The sequence below is a fragment of the Sesamum indicum genome, linkage group LG6 (assembly GCF_000512975.1).
Source record: "Sesamum indicum cultivar Zhongzhi No. 13 linkage group LG6, S_indicum_v1.0, whole genome shotgun sequence".
Taxonomy (NCBI): Eukaryota; Viridiplantae; Streptophyta; class Magnoliopsida; order Lamiales; family Pedaliaceae; genus Sesamum; species Sesamum indicum.
Window position 1 is genome coordinate 19,685,824 of NC_026150.1, and position 21,946 is coordinate 19,707,769.

At 35.6% G+C, this 21,946-nt stretch overlaps 3 protein-coding genes across 4 annotated transcripts; all 3 read right to left on the reverse strand.

Annotated features, from left to right (window-relative positions):
- Positions 3,069-6,050, reverse strand: LOC105165341 (two-component response regulator ORR24-like). Its single transcript, XM_011084322.2, has 6 exons — positions 5,952-6,050; positions 5,426-5,578; positions 4,445-4,825; positions 4,131-4,207; positions 3,754-4,057; positions 3,069-3,649 (listed from the first exon to the last, which is right to left on the reverse strand). Exons 1-6 carry the CDS (start codon positions 6,028-6,030, stop codon positions 3,069-3,071), a joined length of 1,575 nt encoding a protein of 524 aa, XP_011082624.2. The 5' UTR covers positions 6,031-6,050.
- On the reverse strand, positions 8,471-12,495 carry LOC105165342 (calmodulin-binding receptor-like cytoplasmic kinase 1). The gene is made up of 6 exons (XM_020694895.1): positions 11,915-12,495; positions 11,532-11,773; positions 11,185-11,353; positions 10,864-10,953; positions 10,342-10,640; positions 8,471-9,039 (listed from the first exon to the last, which is right to left on the reverse strand). Exons 1-6 carry the CDS (start codon positions 12,177-12,179, stop codon positions 8,719-8,721), a joined length of 1,386 nt encoding a protein of 461 aa, XP_020550554.1. The 5' UTR covers positions 12,180-12,495; the 3' UTR covers positions 8,471-8,718.
- Positions 12,687-20,554, reverse strand: LOC105165165 (probable anion transporter 4, chloroplastic). Of its 2 annotated transcripts, none has more exons than XM_011084075.2 (8): positions 19,969-20,554; positions 17,445-17,671; positions 16,973-17,339; positions 16,727-16,771; positions 16,496-16,642; positions 16,024-16,161; positions 15,906-15,939; positions 12,687-13,322 (listed from the first exon to the last, which is right to left on the reverse strand). In XM_011084075.2, the coding sequence occupies exons 1-8, from the start codon at positions 20,407-20,409 to the stop codon at positions 13,138-13,140; spliced, it is 1,584 nt and encodes a 527-aa protein (XP_011082377.1). In that variant the 5' UTR covers positions 20,410-20,554; the 3' UTR covers positions 12,687-13,137. The 2 variants fall into 2 exon arrangements, with proteins under 2 accessions (XP_011082377.1, XP_020550553.1); XM_020694894.1 differs by having other exon boundaries at positions 17,445-17,634; positions 19,969-20,148.

The window sequence follows — 21,946 nt, forward strand, 5'->3', positions numbered from 1 at the left end:
GAATGCAAATCAATGCATAAATCAAAGGGTCTTACCGTGGTTGTAACGGGGCTTTAGGACAGGATATGGCAACAAGAGGTAATTTTTTTGGCTTATGATCTCAAAACGAAGATGTCAACCTAGTTGCTTGCTTTGCTCACTTCTTTTTTTTCTTCAACTTGACTCTAGTGATTGAAACAATTCAATTGCTCGACTTTTTTTTTTCTTTTTTTTTGTGAATTGTACCCCTGTCCTTTTTTTTTTCTCATCATTTTCTTCTTCCTTTCGTTCTTTTCATTTCCTCATTTCTATCTTTTTTTTTTTAGGCTAGCAACGAATACGTGCGACTTGAGTCCTTTTATTTTATTTTGTCTCTATACCAATTTTTTTTTTGGGTAAGTATAATTTTCATTAATAAGTAAAAGATATAGTACAACAATGCTCATTCAGGCAGTACCCTCTTCAAGCCAAGGGATACGCCAGAGGCGGTATAATGCATATGTACTAATCGAACTAGCTAACTCAACACTAAGGATACGTTGTCTAACATCATTAACAATTAAGTTAGCTATAATACTAGGAGGTTTCTCCTCATGCTGAAATTGTCTCAAATTCCGCTCCCTCCATATGTGGTACACACACGCACCAAATAAGGCATGGTATACAATATTGATAATGTGCTTCCCTCGCCACTTCCTTGCCACCCACTAAATATCTCTTGCCCAATCCCTATTGGGCCACTATAATCGGATAATGCGCCTGACAGAGTTAAGACACCGTCTACTAAATCTGCATTGGAAGAAGAGGTGGTCATGTGACTCCACCATATTGTCATTACAAAGCACGCAGTTCCCAAGATGAGATAACCAAGGTTTATTCGCCGTTGCAAGTTTGCCCAAGATAGCAAGCCATAAAATAAACATATGTCTAGGAATCTTCAAAGATCTTGAAAGTAGCGAATTGTCCGAAAATCTGCTAGAGAACTAAAAGTAAGCAATTTCGTAAGTTACTGGACCTAAACAAAAATTGGCATAATTATCGGACTAAAATTAGGCATACTGAAAAGAAACAAAAATTGACATAATTATCGGACTAAAATTAGGCATACTTAAAAGACTAAAATAATATTTTTCCCTTAATCTTTCTTTCCACACTCAGTTCTCTGATACCCCTTTTCAACCAGACACCATTACAATTTAATTATTATACAGCATGCATGCACGAGCTTTTGTGTTAATTTGTTACATTTTTTTTCTTTAATTGTAACTTAAAAAAATAAAAAAAAAGAGTTCAAAATAAGGGCAGAACATGACAGATACCAAGACATATATGCATACATCTGTTTCTTTTATGTATGTTTGAGATTAATATATATAGGTAACAAGATTTGATTGTGGAGGATGCTCAATTGGCGTTGGTATCAGTCATTCTGTATTTGATGGCATATCAGCATTTGATTTCCTCCGTGCATGGGCTTCTCAATGTCAAGCACCTAAATACTTCTCAACTGTATAAACCAGTGCATGAAAGAGGGACTTTATTGGTGGATAAGGATTCGTGTCAGGCTACAAACTCAGTTAATCCAACAGCAATTCATCATCTCCTCATCATCCGAATCAGGAAACTAATACTCTTGCTTGGAGTCGAAAGAGAGAGAAAGGTGTGCTTACAGTTTGCGGTGGACACAAGAAAGAGGATGGTGCCACCACTTCCAAAGGGTTATAGTGGGAATGCCTTGGTGCTTGCGTCTCTTGTTTCAACAGCTGGAGAATTGGAGGAACGGAGTTATGAGATGCATAATGAATCAAATTAAAGAAGCCAAGAATTCCATAAACCACCAGTATGTCGATGCGTACATTAAAGCTCTTCAAGGACCACCACAGGCGGCCACTCTTCCTCCTCTCCCAGAGCTAACACTTATTTCTGACTGGACGAGGGTCTCCTTTCACAGAGTTGGTTTCTTGGGTGAAACAGCAGCATATGCTTCCCCACTGCTTCCTCCAATCCCGCAGGTTGCTTATTTCATTCAGAATCCTGACGACTGTAGAGCCATGGATGTTAGAATTGGACTGCTCCCGGGGGTTCAGGCTGCTTTTTCTCACCAATTCATCAACATAATCTAGTAATCCGACTATATATGTATACATATACTCTATGTTATGTATGTCTTGCTGCTTCATGCTGGCTTTGTTTATTTGTCTGGTCTTACTAGATTACCACCGATCAGTGTGACAATATGCTTAGGAGTTGGCTCATGAGTTAGTTTCCGGTATTCATATATACGAAACTGATGAAATAAACCACCAGTTACTATGTGATACTGATAAAAAAAGAGATAACATCATTCGAAAATGAGTTTTGCATACAAGCTGCAAGATTAGAAACAATAAAATACAATCATGCATGGAAAGGAACAGAATTGCAACTTATTGAAGTCGCTCACTAAAAACTGCAATGTATATTAACATGCAGAAGTTCGGGAAAAGACTCTTCCTCCTTCTTTATGCCTCTTCTTCAATATCAACCTATAGATTGTCATCAGCCTGAAAGCGTGTCAGGCTTATTAACAAAAAAATGCATATGGCCATAGTTAATAGATCAAACATGAAATATACTCACTGTTTGAGAGCTCCGGAAAAATGAAACCTAAATAACTATGGATTTAAGGTGCTAGTTCAGCTATGATTAATATTTGCAAGTTAGATACTCCACAAGTGACTAAAAATAGCAAGTTGGGTCACTCCGGCGATGCAACACCTATTACCAAGTTTGTGAAAGTAATGCATCTATCTAACTTCAAGGAAACGTCTTCCCCCAACAAGTGCGGGCAACTAACTAGTAATTTGATGCAGAAACTTTCTATAAAGATGGTTGACGGAAGGTCAATTCATTAGAAAACTCTGAACCAATCAAAGATTATTAAGGATTATACCATCACGGGCTAGTGTGAAAAGAAACCTATAATTAAAAAGGAAAAGAAATAAGTATAAAGGATACCTGCTTCATGATACTCGTTAAATCTTCCAATGAGCTAGCATTGTTGTAATACTAGTTCATTGGTGGCTTCGCTTGTTTCAAATCCAAAGCTGTCAGTTTGCCAAGGAATCATCAAAATAACTTTCTCTCACTGAATTGGAAACCTCATCATTTGTACGACATTCATGCCTCTGACACATGTCGACTTCTCGAGGAACCAGTAAAGGGTCTCCCAAGCAAAATGTGTAATTGAATTGATCAGAAAATTCCTGGTGAAGTATATTCCTGTCTAGTACTGGGTCATGATTCATGTTATCCCCTGCATCCTGACTAGCTGGATATTTTGGGCAATCCAAGTACATCTTAACGTTTGGTGATGCATTGACTAATGAGCTTATAGGAGAAACTTCATGTGGATTTATCACCGCATGAGCTGATGTATGAATGCTCAAACAAATTGAAGGAGCAGGTTCATGGAAAACGCTCGGGGAATGAACAGCAGCAGACCAGTTGTCGCTAGATCTACCAAAATTTGGCAACATGGATGAAAAATCTGAAGTTAAGGAGGACGGAATTTCAGTAGAGGACTGATTTCCAAAAACCTCTTCCTCCCTTGGAGCATTAAAAAAGTGTTCCTCTAGCATCAGTGTATTGTTATGGAAACCACAGTTTCTTGCTCCACTGATATTTAATTCTGAGAAATCATAACAACATTAGACAACAAAGTAAAGTTCAAACTGTGACAGTTATAGAGGTAATATCCGTGTTTCTTTTTCCATTTCAGTGGCATTAGCATACCATGAAGCATTTTGAGGTCTTGGTTCCCTGTTTGCATGCTTGTGTGGGTATTAGGTTGATGATAATTGGTGTTCATCAAACTGTCTCCCTCCCCCCATTGAATGATTCCTGAAGAAGAAAGATCACCCAAACTTGGACCGGGCGGAGTGTTCAGTGTACTTGGCACCCTGGTGGCTGGATATGATCTGTAACCAGAATCCATAGATTGCCTGGTACTAATATTTTCGGTAATTACTTCATTAAAATTTTGTCCATAAGCAGAATCAGCACAGCCAAAGGATTTTTTCAGGTACAGCCTATATTTCTGAAACGGAAATAAGCTAGTAAGCATATATAACTGGACTGCTAGCCTATATAACTTGGGCACCAGATTTTACCTGGAGGTGGCTGGCCACATTTTCTCGTGTAAGATTTTCATTGTTCATTAACTCCAGGATCTTTTTAGGTACAGCCTCTACAACAAAAGCATATCGAAAGACAAATAGTAAGGGTAAGAGGTCTCTGGTTGAAAAGAGACTGATTCAGAAGACACAGGACATTGCAGGTAATAACTAATCAGCTTCAAGAATTAACAATGTAAAATTACTAAATCTGCAATAGTGTACAGATTGGGAATAAAGCATAACAAATACATTTCTGCAGTTCTAAAGACAACTATTTGATCCTATCATGATTAGTTAAACAAACTCACTGTCAATTCCCAGTTTGTTGACTGCTGCAACAAATTTGTGATGAATTTCTGGTAACCAAACAACACGGCGCTTTTTCTTGGTTGGTAAATCCTCACATCCTTGGCCTTTCTCTTCGTCATTGGCTTGATGTTTCCTTCTCTTATTAGATTTTACATTCTGATCAACGTTCTTTGTCACCTTAAACTCTTCTTGTAATTCACCAGATTTAAGGTGAGCATTGTCAGAAGTTCTCCATGCTTTGAAATCCAGCTTCTTTCTTCTTACTACATGTTGCCAGATGATTTTTAGCTCCTGAATCCGGACAGGTTTTAACAAATAATCACAAGCTCCATGAATGATCCCCTTCATTACAAGTTCTTTATCATCATACGATGACAACACTGCAAACAAAAATCCAGTTAAAATTAAAATCCTTACTTGAAAAATAGATAAAAAGGAGAAAAGCATGTCCCAATTTCCTACCGGGTTTTTTCTCCTCGCAAGTAATTCTAGATACATACCCTTAGAGGTACATAGGCCTAGACTAGATGCTACAACTGGTATTCGTTTGTTATCCTTCAGCTTATTGGGATTACTTACAGCTGATTGAAAATGGTGTCACCAGCTAAAGAAAATTTTATCCATTTGGTTTTTGGGGGACAATTTTCAAAATAAGAGGTTCATTGCTTTTGGGATGTTCACTAGAACTTCCCATACATGATTAATGTGTGAGCCCCCATGTCCTGAGTAGGAAAACATATCGTTCGACTGTTATGCATGAATTTAGCATTTTTGTTCTTCTTTCATGGAAAATGGAGGAACACCAATCAATATCATCAGAGACCCTCGACGTTTCCTTGGAAAAATGTCAGCATGGTGAAGCGACGTCTTTACTTATTTCAAAATGCGGATGCATGTAGAAAGACATGAGAAGATTGAGAAATGGTCCCAATTAAAATACAAAGTGATAAATAATAATGGCTTGACTTCTGCTGACTTACTTACGACCGGAATGTCCATTTCAAGCCTCACATGCTCAAGGAGCGTAATGCCGTCCATGTCGGGCATATCCACATCACTGATAACCAAATCAAACTTGTCTTTGCTTTCTCGCAGGAGATTCAGTGCTGTAATTGCTTGGTTTGTTGTGGTGACTACAAGATTACATAGTAAACTATCATGAACGTAAGAAATTATAAGGAACAGAGAACCAGAGAAGGGTGGATAAATAAACATTATGAGGGCACAGTAATTTCTATATTAACTCGTGATGCTACTGCTTCACAGTTCAACAGAAAGCAAGGGAAAGAATTCAAGCCAGTCGTAGTCTAGGCAGCAAACGAAAAATTGTTGTGAAGACATCTAGCCAGTAGAGTTAAAATTCAAAATGCAATCTCCCAAAACCAGGATGCAAATACATATAAAGTATGTATCAAATACAAAATTTAACCAACAGTTTCAGACACACAGAAAGGATCTTAAATATGATACACAAATCTAAAGAAGAAAACTAGGAGATTGTGAGACCATGATATTGGCATTTGCGAAGTAGAGACTCCAAGAGCATGAGGCAGGTGGGATTATCATCCACAGCGAGAATCCTCATGCCTGTTGGAAAATCATCACCAATTTTGGGATGCATAGTCATGCTTCAAAATTGAAAGACTTCTCAGTATGCGTTTAATAGATCAAGGTCATTTAGATGAAGATATGAATAAGTAATCAAGATCATCTATGTGAAAAAGGATAAAGAGGCAACAGGAAAACGAGAAAACTGCTGCTTATGATAGAGTTTGAATACAAGAGGTCTCCTCGCTCCCATGAATAGGTCATTGGAGTAGAGAATCCAGTTCTAATTTACAACTAATTTATTAATGGACTGGTGGAAATATGAAAGATGGCTGGAGTAAAATGTGGAACAGGTTGCCTGGTATATATACTACGTACTGTCTGTCGTACAAGAAAGACAACTGAAACTCTTTTTGAATAGAAGAGGTCTCATCGCTTCCAGAATGGGTCATTGGAGTAGAGAATCCACTTCTAATTTACAACTGGAGTGGTGGAAGTACGAAAGATGGGTGGCGTAAAATGTGGAACAGGTTACTTGGTATAACTGAAACTCTTTTTGAATAGAAGAGGTCTCATCGCTTTCAAAATGGGTCATTGGAGTAGAAAATCCAGTTCTAATTACTGATTTTAATTTATGTATGCATAATTTTTATGCCAATATGTTCTCTAACTGATTAATGCAACTAATTTTTGTGTGCATGTAACATGTGCGATGTCCATACACTTTTATACATAATTAAGAGATTAAATTGATAATTATTAAAAAAATATAGGTATTGTCTGAGATTCCAGCCTCAACAAAATTAGTCTCAATTTCTTTACCTTTTGATTTCACAGAAGCCTGATATAATTTGACTAGATGTGTGTCATACAACAGGAATGGGACCAATGTCCGAACATCCCACATCTATAGCAAAGATCTCCATTTGTAGTTTTCTCTTGTTGATTCTTTGCCTTGCTTCCATTGTTCTTCTGAATATTAGGATTAATCCATGTATTATGATGAATTCTACGACCATTACCACGATCACGACCACGACCATAAGAATGGCCCCATGGTAGGCCATGGTAATGACCACGACCCTTTCGTGAAGAACTAGCATTTGCTTTAAACTTTTGATGGTCAAATCGATCCTTTAAACTTTTTAAGAGTTGAAAAGGACTTTTGACTATTAAAATTGAGACTTCAGGCTCTCATGAAGATGATGACGAAGCAAAATTATTGCTTTAGCATAGTCTTGCTCAGAAGCACTAGTATTTTCTTTTATTGTTTCTCCCAGTTTGCTACTTGCCAAATGTAGTTCGGCATCAAGAACCCATGATAAGTAGTTTTTTTCAGAAACATCTAGAGTAAAGAAATCCAATTTTGTGAGATTGGCCATTAAGCTACAACGAGTTAATATGCACTTTTAGCATAGTATTCAACATATACATATAAGTAACATAAAATATATTACACATGATATAAAGTAAAAGTGACATGAAACATTACTAACATTAAGTTACATATAAGTTACCATGTAATTAGTTTGAATTATTATGCATGCATACATACATGGAATTAAATATATTTAAGTTTGGCTTAAATCTTATAATATTACAAATAGCAATTAAATGGTATTCTTGTCAAAATTATTTTCTTAACAAATAAAAATTTTATTGCATATAAATATATTAGCAAAACATGCAAAATACATACATGGGCATATGAAAGAAAACTATGAAGGTAAACTAAGTTAAATTAAATTAATTTCAAGTTAGTCATATTTTAATAACAATAGCTATACTATGATATAAAAAAAATTTATCACAAATCAAATAAATAAACGAAGAAGTGTCGGGCTTCTTGATCAAGCCATTATCTCATAACACTTCATGTGGTGAGAAAATCGAAACATTGTGCTTATCATCGCTTTAGGGATGATATTGCACATAATTGGTACAAAATATTTCACCAACTACCGGAGATGATTTTAACTCATTACTTACTTTAGCAAGCAATGAAATTTTATAGAATATATCGATTTTAGGAGATGAAATCAAGAAATTATATGCCTACTTCTGGAGGCAATATTAAATATGATAGAACTTATATATATATATATATATATATATATCCACTTCAGGAGATGTTGAAATATATATAATATAATTTTATTATGAATAATCAAGAAGTAACTATGATATTATAGAGGTAAACAAACAAAGAATAAAAATTATACTAGAAAAATTAACATTCTACCTTGATCGAGGGTAACGCCATGCTGATAACGTGTTATAAACTTAGAGAAATTCTAAATTTATTGGCCTATCACTCCTAATAAAATATAAAGAAAACAATATATGTATTTCTCCAAATCACTTTCTTATTCTCTTCCCAAAAGTCCATTTACAAATGAAATACATGGTGGTATTTATAGACCATCAAAATTGTGGTTACAAAATACACCATAACTATTATAATTACAAATCATAATAGGGAATACAAAAGAGTATAACATAATGGGTATTAAAAATGAATATTAAAAGGTGCATTCATATATACATATTGTATATACTAAATATGTTCTTACTTTTATCATTGTTTTAAAATTTGAAACTGAAATTGAAAACACAACCAAACAAGGCAAAGTCTCACAATCACACAAATATGATAGATACAATCTGTTATGATAGAAACTGTAGCATGATTGTTGGAAGCGAGTAGATATATGTGAGTCCATGCTCATGCAGAAACAAACATCAAGCTCTCACTTTCTTCAAGCCCAAACGCATTCTGTCTGCTGCTACTTCCATACCTTTCAACAACATTGGCAGAGTGAAAAGAAGTGGAAGCACTTGTGGTCCTATTTTCTCTGTAAACTCTCCGAATCTCCCATAAGATTTCTGCACATCTTCTCATAGAAGGTCTTGATAGTCTTGATGGCGAAAGACATTGGCAAGCGAGTTTGAGGACCCTTTCAACTGCCTGGATTGAGGCTAAGCTTCTTTTTAATCTTGGATCCATTGCCACGACGACTTCTCCATCTTTTAGCTTCCTCAGTGCCTGCAAAGGAAGACCATTCTAAGATTTTTCTCATTGCTTTTTTATGGTTGTTTTCCCCTGATTAGATGGGAGCACAGAAATCTGAAAAGCTATTGCATGCTAATTCAGAAAAATAATGGGTAATCTCTTTCTGTCAATGGTACAATAATTATGAAAAAAAAATCAACAAACAGCATTCTTGTGGAATAAGTGCATTTTTTATCATTAAATATAGTAACTAATGCCATTTTGATCATCAAACAATCTTAAGGCTGCAATTTTAGTTCTCAAACTTTAATTCTTTTGGCACTTTTGGTCCTTCCATTAACTTTTTCATTAAATTTAACGAAAATTTCAATTAATGTGGAAAAAATTGCTACTTTGCTCCAATTTTGTGGTGTTTTTCAAGTTGTAATTCAATGCATCCATTTTTTCTATTTTTCTTCAAACTTTAAAAAAGAATAAATCAAAAAAATAAATTTAAGCAACAAATTTTCTAAACTTTATTGACATTTTTTTGTTAAGATTATTTAGAAAGTTTGTTGCTTAATTTTATTTTATTTTTTTTTTGGTTTATTCTCTTTTGAACTTTGAAGAAAAATAGGAAAAATGGGTGCATTGGATTACAACTTGAAAAACACCACAAAATGAAAGGACGATAGCAATTTTTTCCACTTTAAATGAAATCATCGTTAGGTTTAACGAAAAAGTTAATGGAAGGATCAAAAGTGCCAAGACAGCTAAAATTTGAGGACAAAAAATTCAATCTTAAATTATTTGAAAACTAAAATTGTATTAGTGACTATGTTTGAGGACCAAATATACATTTATGCCACATTCTTGTTTAGACATTGTTTGCACTATCACGAGTATTTCCTATACATCTTATTCATTTTACGTCAGCAAGGATGCAACATGAAGATTTGAACTATAATAAAGATCAAGTACAATGTGTATAATAAAGAAACAGGAGCAACTGGTTCCTCAACATAAATATAACATGATTTGACTTCAAAAATGCAAAGATGAGGAATGAGCTGGGAGATGGAAGTGGTGAATAGCAAAAATGTAAAATGCTTTGTCCCATGCTCTTCTGATCGGCCATTTTTAGCAAGTCCCTTGACCTTTCAGACAAAAAATATGACATCAGGAGAATAACGTTACTGCATATTGTCGTTCATTATTTTGATAGAGCTGCTGGGGTAGCTAAGAGGGAAAATTATCGATCAAGTTTGAGAAAATCTTGTCACAGCAGGAAGAAAGATAAAGTTAGGAATATTACTTAATTATGAGACATTGATATTCTAGCCTCCTTTTACTCACCCATTGTATTGTAACTCTCTCAACTGCACTTCTCTTGGACTCAATAGGATGTCTTCCTGTCACCATTTCCACGAGCAATACACCAAAGGAGTAGACGTCACTCTTTTCAGTAAGTTGGTACATCCTCAGGTATTCAGGGTCCAAGTAGCCAGCAGTTCCTTTAATTTGTGTAGAAATATGAGTGGCACTGGGATCCTCTGCTGCTAAATGTGCAAATCCAAAATCAGCCACTTTGGCTCGGAGTTTTTCTGTGATGAGCATGTTTGATGCTTTGATGTCTCTATGAATAATTGGAGGATCTGTGATATGAATAACAATGTTAAACTCCCCGAGGAAAACAGAAATCAAATAGATAAGGACAAGTGGATACTACGACAATCAAATGCATAGCTTAGTTGCATGTTAATCAATTTATATTGATGGGATAAAATAAAGATGATATAGTCTAATTGCCAGATTAAAATGTCGCAATCGCAAACTAATACAGGCTCTGATATATAGATTGAAGACATGTGATTTTACCAGTATACGTGTGAAGATAGGTAATGGCATGAGCTATATCGATTGCAATGTCCAAACGCTCTCCAGTTTCAAGCCCACTTCCACGTGTCCCTGCAGCAGAAAATGATCAGCTGAGATGTAAAGTGATTTCTATTGTTCAGTGGCGCAGCCATTGCCCTTCCTTTGGATCAGAACAAACAAAAAGAATAGATTTAATATTCATATTACTGAAATATTTTTGTCAAGCTATCGTCTAAAATCATTTACATGATACTTGGCTTTAAGTCTGAAAAACAACTGATAACATCATTAGGCTGCTTGGTGAAATGCTGATTAACCTACCGTCCAAATGTTCACGAAGGGTCCCGTTGCTGACATATTCAACGACAATAAGCCTCTCGTCTCTGTGCTCAAGATACCCATAAAATCTTACCAAACTCAGGTGCTCAATCTTTGATAAGGCAAGTATTTCATTCTTGAACTCTGCTGATAGGCGTTGATCATAAGGTTCCTGTCAACATTATTTTGTCATTTTATCATGTCAAAGGCTCTAGGTAGTGATAAATGATGTGCAAGTTGGCAGCCCACATTTATCTTCCCTCTCGCCAACAAATTCATATGACGAAAGTCTATTGAGAGAGACAAACACAACAGACGAGTACTAAAGATCAGTCATGTTGATTTCTTACCTTTTTTGCACGCTTTACTGCAACAAAGGTCCCGTTCTTAAGTCTCCCTTTGTATACAGTTCCGAAACCTCCTTCACCAATCTCATTTGCTGGAGAGAAATTTCCTGTTGCCTTGCGGATTTCTTCAAATGATAAAGTAATTTGGGATACTGCAGTGTCAATTTCTGGAGATCCGTCATAAGTAGAAAACCTCGATATCAATGACTTCCTAATGCCACGAGCAGCAGAAGTATTGAATGAATCTGCAATCAGAGACAATCCAATCACTGAATCTCCAAAAACAAAGTTGGAAGCAAATATTACAAGCGTACTTAAGACATGGTGAAATAGGATCAAGGCTGAGAAAAGAAGGTACCATCAGTGAGTCACACGCATTGACTTACAACTTTCTGCAGCTTGATAGTGCATTGTGTTGGAAGGAACTGAATCTCTAATGGACTTGGAATCAGCCTTCTTCTGTTGAAAGAAAATCGCTGCAAAAACATCAACTGCCCTTTTTGCAGCAGTTAAGAGGTATTTCAAGGCATGACTATTGGACTTCTGACGGTTTGTTCCAGCGTTGTTTCCTGTTGTCCGGGCACCAGAATCGCTTTTGAGTTTTCTGATATGACCAGGGCGAATGATCAAAGGGCTTTGTGTTTTCTTCATCTTCAGAGCTGGTGGCCTCTCTGGCCAGGAACATTTTTTATTACATCATCTGATAAACCTTAAAAGTAATCCTGGTTGACAAGCTTTAGTTCTAGTTTGCTTAATGAGACTGATTCAGCACCTGGTTCATATGGGTTACATATGCAGTAACCGAATGTTAGCTAGTCAAAAACTTGGTTTTAATATAAGATAAACTATTGAGTCAATGGGCACAAAGTCTTCGCCCGTAAAGATACACGCTGGAAGAAGTAAGCTGCAGTGTGATAAGCAGCATTAGAGAAATTGAACTTGAACTTGAACAAATTGGTAACTGCAGCGGATTGACTCACAAGATTATATTAGAATCAGCGCCAGTCACACAGTTGGTGCTGCAAGTTATTATGATCAATTTCGACGATACAACTTTAACAAATATAATTCTGCTTTATAGTAATAGTCAAATTTAGCCATATCCATTGCAACACTAACAACTTTATTAATCATGACAGGTTACATACCAAATAAGGATACGCTTCAACACTGGGAATTTCAATAAGGAATGCAGTATACAGGGTTGCCTGTCATGCTGTTCTAATATACTTCATTACACACTTAAGATCACTAACTCGCAAGAATCTTCTCCAACATTGATTCGGATAGCTTAATCTCTTGGCCCAAATAGACAAGGTTCAGAAAAATTAGAACTAATTCATTTGCTAAGAACTCCAGAAAGTTTAGCCCAGAAATGGTATGTAATTCATATGCCTTGTCAATGAGCAAAGAGCTTTTTCATGGACAGAAATGTATGCACAGCCAACTCGTCTAACCACCCTCTCCTATTTACATTCATCTCTTGTGTTGTGGGTGCTGGTGCAGTTATATACAAAATATGAACAGCGTTATAGATTCATGATTTCTACGGCCCTTCTAAACCTAGTTCCCGAGCTTATAAAAGCAGAACTTATCAACTCTAAGAGCACTACGCAGTTTCATCAAAATTGACCCTCTCTCCAGTAGAGAATACATTCCAGAATAAAGCAGCGGAGAAATACAGAAATGCCGTGAGCAATAAAAATCCCTTGAAGGAGCCCACTAATTCAACGAAGAAACCAGCACCAACTGTTCCCACTATAGCAGCAAGTGTCCCACCAGTGTTAGACATACCTATATGCAATAGAAATGGACGTAAGTAAGTTACCAAAACTGCTTGGTAAGGAACTATGAATACTATTTCGTATGTGGATATAAAATTTACTTGTCAGTTTAGTTGTTATGAAACAGTAATGCTCCTTAACATTTTAAGTGACCCTTTAACAGCGCCTGTACCTATGCTAAGATGTTCCAAAATATTAAAAATGATGGCACGATAAACATACATTACCCATAAAATGTATCATATAGGGATAATTACACCTACACTCCTATTGAAAATGCAAAATTACACTTTTTCCCAAAAAAATCTTACAAATGATATTTACACTCCTAAAGACGCACTCATTGGAGGTGGTAAATTTTTTTTATCCTTTATTTTAAACAATTAAATAATAAATGCGGGATAAATGCATTTAAACAATTACAAGTCCTTGGTATTCCACGGTAGTGTGGTTGATGAAAATCTGTAAAACCAAGAACTTGGAGTACCCTAGGAACAATGCAATCAAAGAAAGATATATATGAATTTATAAAGGCTTAATTTTATTTATGGAAGCATGTTGGGCCTGTCATGAGCATAGAAAAAAGATAGTTGGACAATATGTTTTCTTTGAAAGGATAAAATGGTTATTGATTAGGCCTAAGGACCAAAACTGTTAATATTTTAAAATTGAAGGACTAAAATAGAATTCAATATGTTTAAGGACTGAAAACAAATTAGTGGTAACATATGAGGATCAAAACTGTAACTATCCCCACAAATGTCATTATCTTTTTATAGCAAATTTATAATTCATTTTTTTTTTTACTTCAGTTTCGTAATATTTTACGTACATGAATCTAACTAGAATTATTTTTTTTCAATTTGTCCTTAAAATTTAAATTTTCGTCTGAAATGTATTATTTTTCTACCTCCATGATAACCTTTAAAAAGTGATTGACAAGAAGTAAAGTTAGCAATGTACAAAAGATCATTGACTGTAAAATAAAAATGATAAATCAAACTTTCCGTTACTGTAGAATTTTCTAGTTAAATTTAATTAAATGGGTATATTTACCTCACATTTATGAAATTAATTCTTTGTGGTTATTAAGGTAATATAGCTTTTGGTGGTTTTGCTAACACATTCTTACTATATTTTATTTATCTTTATATATTTCATTTACAATGTATTTTTATTCCTAAATTGATTGAGCTTTGATTGATTTTAAAATTAATTATTCATTATTTTTAATTAAAAAAACAAATCTAAACTAAAAATATCCTCAGTAACAAATCACTTCACTTTGTTTTGTGGAGCCCTTTGATTAACTTAATCATATTTGAGTATCAACTATTTTATATAGATTTTACACTTGGTCAGTCATGCAATGTCTAGCACATCCGTCAACTTCTTTCTTCAACAGATTCTTATATAAAAATGTCACTGTGTTTCTTTCGTTTTTTCTCCACAGTTTTAACTTAAATTGTAAAATTATTCCTACTGCATTATTTTTTTTCTTTTGCTAGTTTATTTACTAATAGTTTTTTATTTTTAAATTATTGATATATTAGCTTATTTTCTATTTATTACGCTTTATGCTTACGAAATTAACATCCAACCTATTTACTTAACCTGAACATATAATTATGTAGCTTTAATTTTGCCTATTATCAATAAGCTAATATGAAATTCATGTAGAATCTTACCATCAACTGTTGTATTATCTATCCTAGTGAATGAATACCTTTTAAAATATTTCAGATCTCTTCAAGCAAACACAAATTATATTGAACATTATTTATCTATAGTCTTTCAATTTAGTTAGAGAAATTATTAGCAAAGAGGATATAGGAATCCAATAGTTTCCTCTCACTAAATGGTTTCATTTTCACATAAACCACTTAGAAGCACTTAACTAAGAGCATAGATGTCCTTTTTATAACGAGCACTAAGTTGCTCACACCTGTAAAATTCACACTTTTATATGTAGTGTATATATAGATATATTATCTGTTCATCACCCTCACTCATACCAGCTTCCCCAGCATGCACAGAGGTATAAATAGTAAAGAAGCAGCAGCCAGCCAGGTTCCAGTAGTATGAACTGAGTTTGGAAGCTCCGGAAGTTCTTTCTTTAACTTTGTTAAAGCTTAGGTTTCATCATTCTGGAGTCTCTTCCTTGGATGTATTCTTGTATAGCAGAAAATTCTCTAACAATCCTATCCTAATAAAGGCTATTGGGGGACGACAAGAAAGTGCCATCATGGTCCAAAAATACCAATTAAGTGCACACACATTCTTGGCTTCTCGAATAGAAGGCTCATCAAGCCCACTTCTCAAGAATGCGAGTCCCAAGATGAAGAATTTCAATCCAGTAGGCATAAAAATTTCTGATTTTAGCACTATGGATGGTAGTTACCCAATATTTTTCTGCTTTCTTCAGTGGTTTCTGATTATTCTACTGGCAAGAGGTGATGGATACTGTCTATAAGTATATGGATTTCTATGTGCTCAAACACTATTTTCTCTACTGAGGGCAAGGCCATAAGATGTAGAGTCAATTGAATTTAAATCCTTCAGCATAAAGTTCATGATGAAACAGAAAACATACCATGCAGAACACCAGAGTACTGTGGGGCAATCTCCTGGCAACATAAGAACACGCTAATATGTTAAAAGCGCTAAAACAATTTGCTCTAAAAACTAAATAACTTGCACAAAGAAGAAACCTGAAGGTTGACAAGGAAACCACAATGACTAAATGCTTTCAGCCCAACAGCTAAAGTAAGCCAAGCAGATGCTGTGAATGGAGTTCTTGCTTTGGTTAAACCAATAAGAGCCAAGCCAGGACCAATAAATCCAATCGACTGCCAATAATTTAGAGAGGAGATATCAGTACATACCATATTTTAAAGATAGCATGAGACAGAGCCAGATAATAGAAAAGAAGGGAAGATTTTCAGATTGGTTACAAGCCCATCCTACGAGCCATCTTAGAGAATATTACAATCCAACCACAGTATTAGCTCGCAGATTATGCAAACAAATACATATAACTAAATAAATCATATCAATTTGTGATTTCCATTTGTTCTTTGGTTTTGGTTGCTTTCTTTTTTTTTTTTTGTTGTTGTTTTGGAAGGGTGGGGGTTGGGGTGGCGCCAGGGCACATATCCTAGACAAAGGGAAACCAGGTTAGACCTGCATGATTTTACGAGTCAACGTCACACTTATCCCACTTTGAATCATCATATCTGATAAAACTCCAGCAACGTAGCCTGTGAGAGCCATCATACTCCATGGAACAGCACTAAACCACGCAGCTTGTCTTAGGTCAACATGATATAGCTGCAACAAGAAATTTTCCTTGAAACTTAACTTCCGTAAGCATAAACTGAAGTTAAATTTCTAATCATAATCTTATGACCTCACCGATTTGAAGTAAATTGGCATCCATGAAAGTATGACAAAAAACCCCTACGTGAATGAAGAGAAAAAACTAACATCAGTACAGGATAATCTGGCAAGACCTGGTGGTGTATAAAACCTGTCAAACCAAGCCAACTATGACTTCAAATTTCACCGAAGCAACGCTATTTGGGGTATTCTGATAATTACTTATAATAGATGAAATAGCAGATCTTTTTTCCAAATTCTAAAGGAAGAGGGATATATTACCCAACTGTGCATAGCATTTGCAATAATTAGAGACCAAGTTGGTAGCTTAGAGAGCAAACGCCTGAAAGGGGGAATGCCTTGTCCTGTCTTTGGTTGGTTCTTCGACAGGGAGGGTACTGATGAACTGTTCAGTATGTATCTTAGCTCATGCATTGATATTTGCGGACTCCGGTCAGGAGTGCTTGAGGTTGCTGAAACCCAAACTAACACCCAAAGGAAGCCAGACAATCCAAATATAACAAAGGGTCCATACATGCCACCCTGTGACATGATGATCGGAGAAAGTGTAAGCCCAATAGCACTTCCAAGCTGAAATCCAGCCATTGCAAGTCCTACAGCCCTCGACCTTTCTGTTTGAGGAAACCATCTGCAACAAAAGTCAAGTAGTTATTCATCTTTGTGTTTTAGTTTGGCAAACTTTTGCATCATATCGTACAATATCTGAATATTTAAGGAAATAATTACTAGGTACCTCGCAATCATATTATTCATGCAAGGAAGAGCAACACCTTCGGCAATGCCAAGTAGCATCCGCATTGCAAGTAGAGTCAACAATGATGTTTCTGCTGCCCAAGGAGTGAGCAAAGTAGCCAGAGACCATAAAGCCACCCCCCAAGCCATGACTACCTTACCACCATAACGGTCAACTAGAGTCCCTCCAGCTATAGGTGATATCAAGTATCCCCACAGAAAAGATGACTGCCATTAGAGGCTATCATATCAATCAGATTCAGCAGAAGGAGAGGAAAATACTAAGGTACTAAATACATATTTATGGTATATGTCAACAATGATTCAAGGGCTAGGATTCCAACGAAAACATATAGTAAATACCAATTCCAGGAACTGATCCACACCTTTTTCTAATTGTCTTGATATAAGTAAAATATTAGTTATCAGATCCAAAAAAGGGCTACCTATTAACAAGAGAATATGGGTTCAGCATCTATGTAGAACTTTATGCTAGAAGAAAACAAGAAAAGCAACTGAAAAATATCAGCTAGAACAAACTTTAGCTGCCAGCGACTTCGAGGTCCTTTTGGTACTTCAATCAACTAGGAATTTTGGCAAATTACAGTTACATCTTAAGATTTCAATACCTTATTTCTTTTTGCTGATTCTAATGTATATTTCTCTTTCAGTCAGGATTTCTGGAATTCATTACATGGGTCTTTGCAATTAAAATTACAACATTTTAAGATTAAAAATGAAACTAATGTATCCTTCAATCTCTGACAAAATTAGAGTATTAAAGGAGACGAAAGAAATTAAACAGTGGCCTCCGGTGTCCGGACAAAAGAAGTGATAAGTGTTCCAGTAAAAAGAGAAGTTATCCTTGCCGACTTTACCTAATCTATACAACCATCAGATGGGTCCCTTAGAACATTGCACTTAGAGGATGGTAGTAGGTTTCAAATGGAAGCTATTTTTCCGCACTTAAGAAGGACAGATTTCAGCATATCAGTTTTGAGAGTCGGACACTAATAAGTGCACAATCGATATCGATTTCCAATTGAAAGAAAAGTTGTCATAAAACCCAAAATCAGCTTTAGGGGGGGGTTCAGTAACAATGTGTAATTGACCTGCAGACAGAAAGAAGAAATGTTTCCAAGGATTAAGAGACATAGATGTATGCCTCGCCTTTTGGCCTAATGCTCTACAAAAGATCTAGGCCTGGAAGTTGTGCTTGTTTCCAAGGACAAGAATTTGATTTCATCTCTGTCGTAGTTGATTTTTCATACAACATAAGAAAGCTTTAGATGCTTTTAATGTAGTTGAATCTATTTCAAGGAAGTTCCTTGTCTACATGGTCGAGATGTTATATTCATGACCTACACTTGGAATACACATTGGCTGCAAGCCGTTTAGCTAAATAAAATATTTGAATACAATACAGTAATATTAATGTTTCTTGCCTTGGTGATTTTGGTCATCTTTCCCTTGAGTACTTAATAGGAAGTGTCATTGTATAGAACTACTAATTCAGCTCTCTTCTCAATGGAACCTTTTTTGTGCACTAATTGGTAAAATTTTTATAATATAATTACATTCAGAGTATGACTATTTCATATCACTGCAAATGATTAGTATATAATAAGTGGAATATGGTGAAAGAAGTACTATATTCTGCTCCCTCACATCTAAATGTGAGGATATCCAAAGTCACAATCAGAGCAAAAGATGCTAAACCAAGCATTCATTCACAAAGTATGAGAAAGAAATTCCGGTCCCACTTATAATATGGGAAACATATATTGGCATTAAGTAGTATGAGCATACAAACTCTTGTAAGTTCTTCCCCGTAAATTCATCCCTGTATGTGTCATAAACCTTATAATTCGCCTTTCCTATAATACCAAGTAGGACTTTTAATCATCAATGTACTTTCTCAAGCTGAGCTCTGGTTTTGCAACTGCCAATTCTTTCTTTGATAACAATACTAGTACACAAGATCAATGAGTAACCAGCATTTTGCATCCTTGAAATAGACATGATTTGCACATTGCATCCTGAAATTTGACATTTTGGATAACTGGAACTAGATACCCTTGGCCTTATGCACCCTTCAACGTATTTCTGGTGGATATTCAGAATATGGTTTTACTGGGATAGCATGACAGCTTCTTCAGTCAAGTCATTTTATATTGTCCAGAGGTTTTTCCCTCAATCAATCAACCAGGCCCCATCAGAGCTGGCCTCGTCAATAAGATATGGGGGATGGAAACTTCACAAATTTTGCTGCAAATGACGCCTGCCTGTTGGCAACAGTTATTTAAATTTCTCAACAAATACTAAAAGTGGGCCATATGCAAGCATTTACTCAGTTGTTGGCTCATAGAGCAACCCCTACTCCCCTGAACACAGAGCATATTACAACCAATTCAATAAGAAAACTTAGCTCCGTTATAGCAACCTCTAACATCATACCGGCAGAAAATTCAGTATTGCGCAAGTCAAATTAGAATGACATATAGGGAGGAGAGATTGGGGTTCACCTGAACAACACCGCCAAAAGCTTGACGCCATCCACGAGAAAGGGAAAGTGGGACAATCGCCACAGACATGACAACCCGATCGGCATTACAAAGAACCAAAGCCAACGCAAGCATAGCCACCACTTTAACTCTTTCCGAAGTGATAAACTCCGCAAAACTCGGTTCCCGCAATTCGTTCGAGCCGCCCCTATTGGCTATAGATTGAGCATCATTCGACGAAGCCCTCGTTCTATTGAGTCTCGAATTACAGATTTTAAATGGAACCAGTGTGGCTCCACTAGCAGCAGCACTGAAGCATGGATCGGCGCATTGTCGTATCGACGAGATAGTTGGAGGCAACCCAACCAACTGGGGTTTGTAGGGTTTCTGAGGGTTTTGTTGGCATGGAATTGAGCTTGAGCAGAATCGTTGAGTGAGAGTGGTGAGATAATGGGAATTCATTGTCTGTGAAGAGAGAGAAATAGAAAAGTTGTATGGAAATGAAGCAAAATGAATCCAATCAAGAGGACAGCCATAGCTTCAACTTGAGCTAAGTTTCCGTTTTAGGAGTTGATTAGGTGAGATTCATTAGGTTGTGATTACAATTATCATTATATAATAAAATCTTCAAAGCCTGGACTACAATTCTTGTATAATTCTAATTAATAGGGGGCAGAATGTGTTAGTTACGGTCTTAGGTGTTTAAGAGTAAGCAAAATATAAAAAAATTAAATAGGATATCTAACTTATTACCAAAAATTAAATGGGTCCTAAGGTCATGTTTACTTGTCTGTATTAGATTGTATAAATGAAATAATACAACTCAATTTGTTCTATTATACGAACAATGAACTTTTAAAGTTACATTATTAGGGTCCTACGTCTAAGGTCACAATATCCCCGTCCTACTTTATAAATTATTACAATTTTCATATTGAACTTCACAGCGTGGGCAAGCCAACTATGAATTGCGGGAGTATGTTCAAAAGCTCATCATATAGACGGTAACTTCTATGAAATTCTCAATGAGATAATTCAGTTAGATAACATACTTATTCCAAACATACAGTTTGTTCTATTTAAAAGTTTTTGGGTCAATCCCATGAGAGGTGTGAATGTACATCCTCTTTATCACCTCGTTGATGTAAACTTCAAGAAAGTATACCAAAAGAATGAATCATTCATCCTGACACAACAAGCAGTACAAGTCTATTATATGGAGTACCTAGCATGATTAGAGACAAAGTTGACTGGATAATTGTCTGCAAAATAAAAGTCAGAAGAGTCATTGATAACTCTCGATGGATTGGAGTTGCGTTTCAAGAGGATGAGAAATAACTACTCAACAAGTTGCAACGGACAACCATAATTATGACCTACATGACCTAAATGGTATACAATTAGTCGTCGAGCTTTCTATTGCTAATCAACAAGGAACATATACATCCCGATCTAGGAATTGTGAATCTGATCATGAGTCTGATGAAGATAGTTTTGACGAGGATTACGAAACTGAAGAAGACAATAATTCAGCGTTTCAGTAAGAAGTGTCTGTGTATTTTATGCCCAAATGCACAGACGTCATTATATTTTACCGATAGAAAATTACAAAAATTAGAAAATACCGCATAATAATTTATAAAAATAGTTAACTAGCTAATTTTGTGGACAATTGCACTCACACAATAAAATTGTTTTTAAAAACAAAAAATAACATTTTCTGTTTAGGAACTGTCCAAAATTAATATTATGGTTCCAACTTTGAACGGACATTATAAAAAACAATATCGTTCCTCAATATATTTCAATATCCTAATCAAAAAAAGAGGAAAAATCAAAATATAGAAACTGTCAATTTATGTTAACTGTTCCAAAATTAGTTCCAAAAATTTAATTTCGTGCTAAAATTAAAATTACCGTTCCAAAAGCAATATTTATACAACACTTAGTAGCTTTTTTTCTTTCCTTCTCCCTCTCTCCCTCACTCTCCTCCACTCTC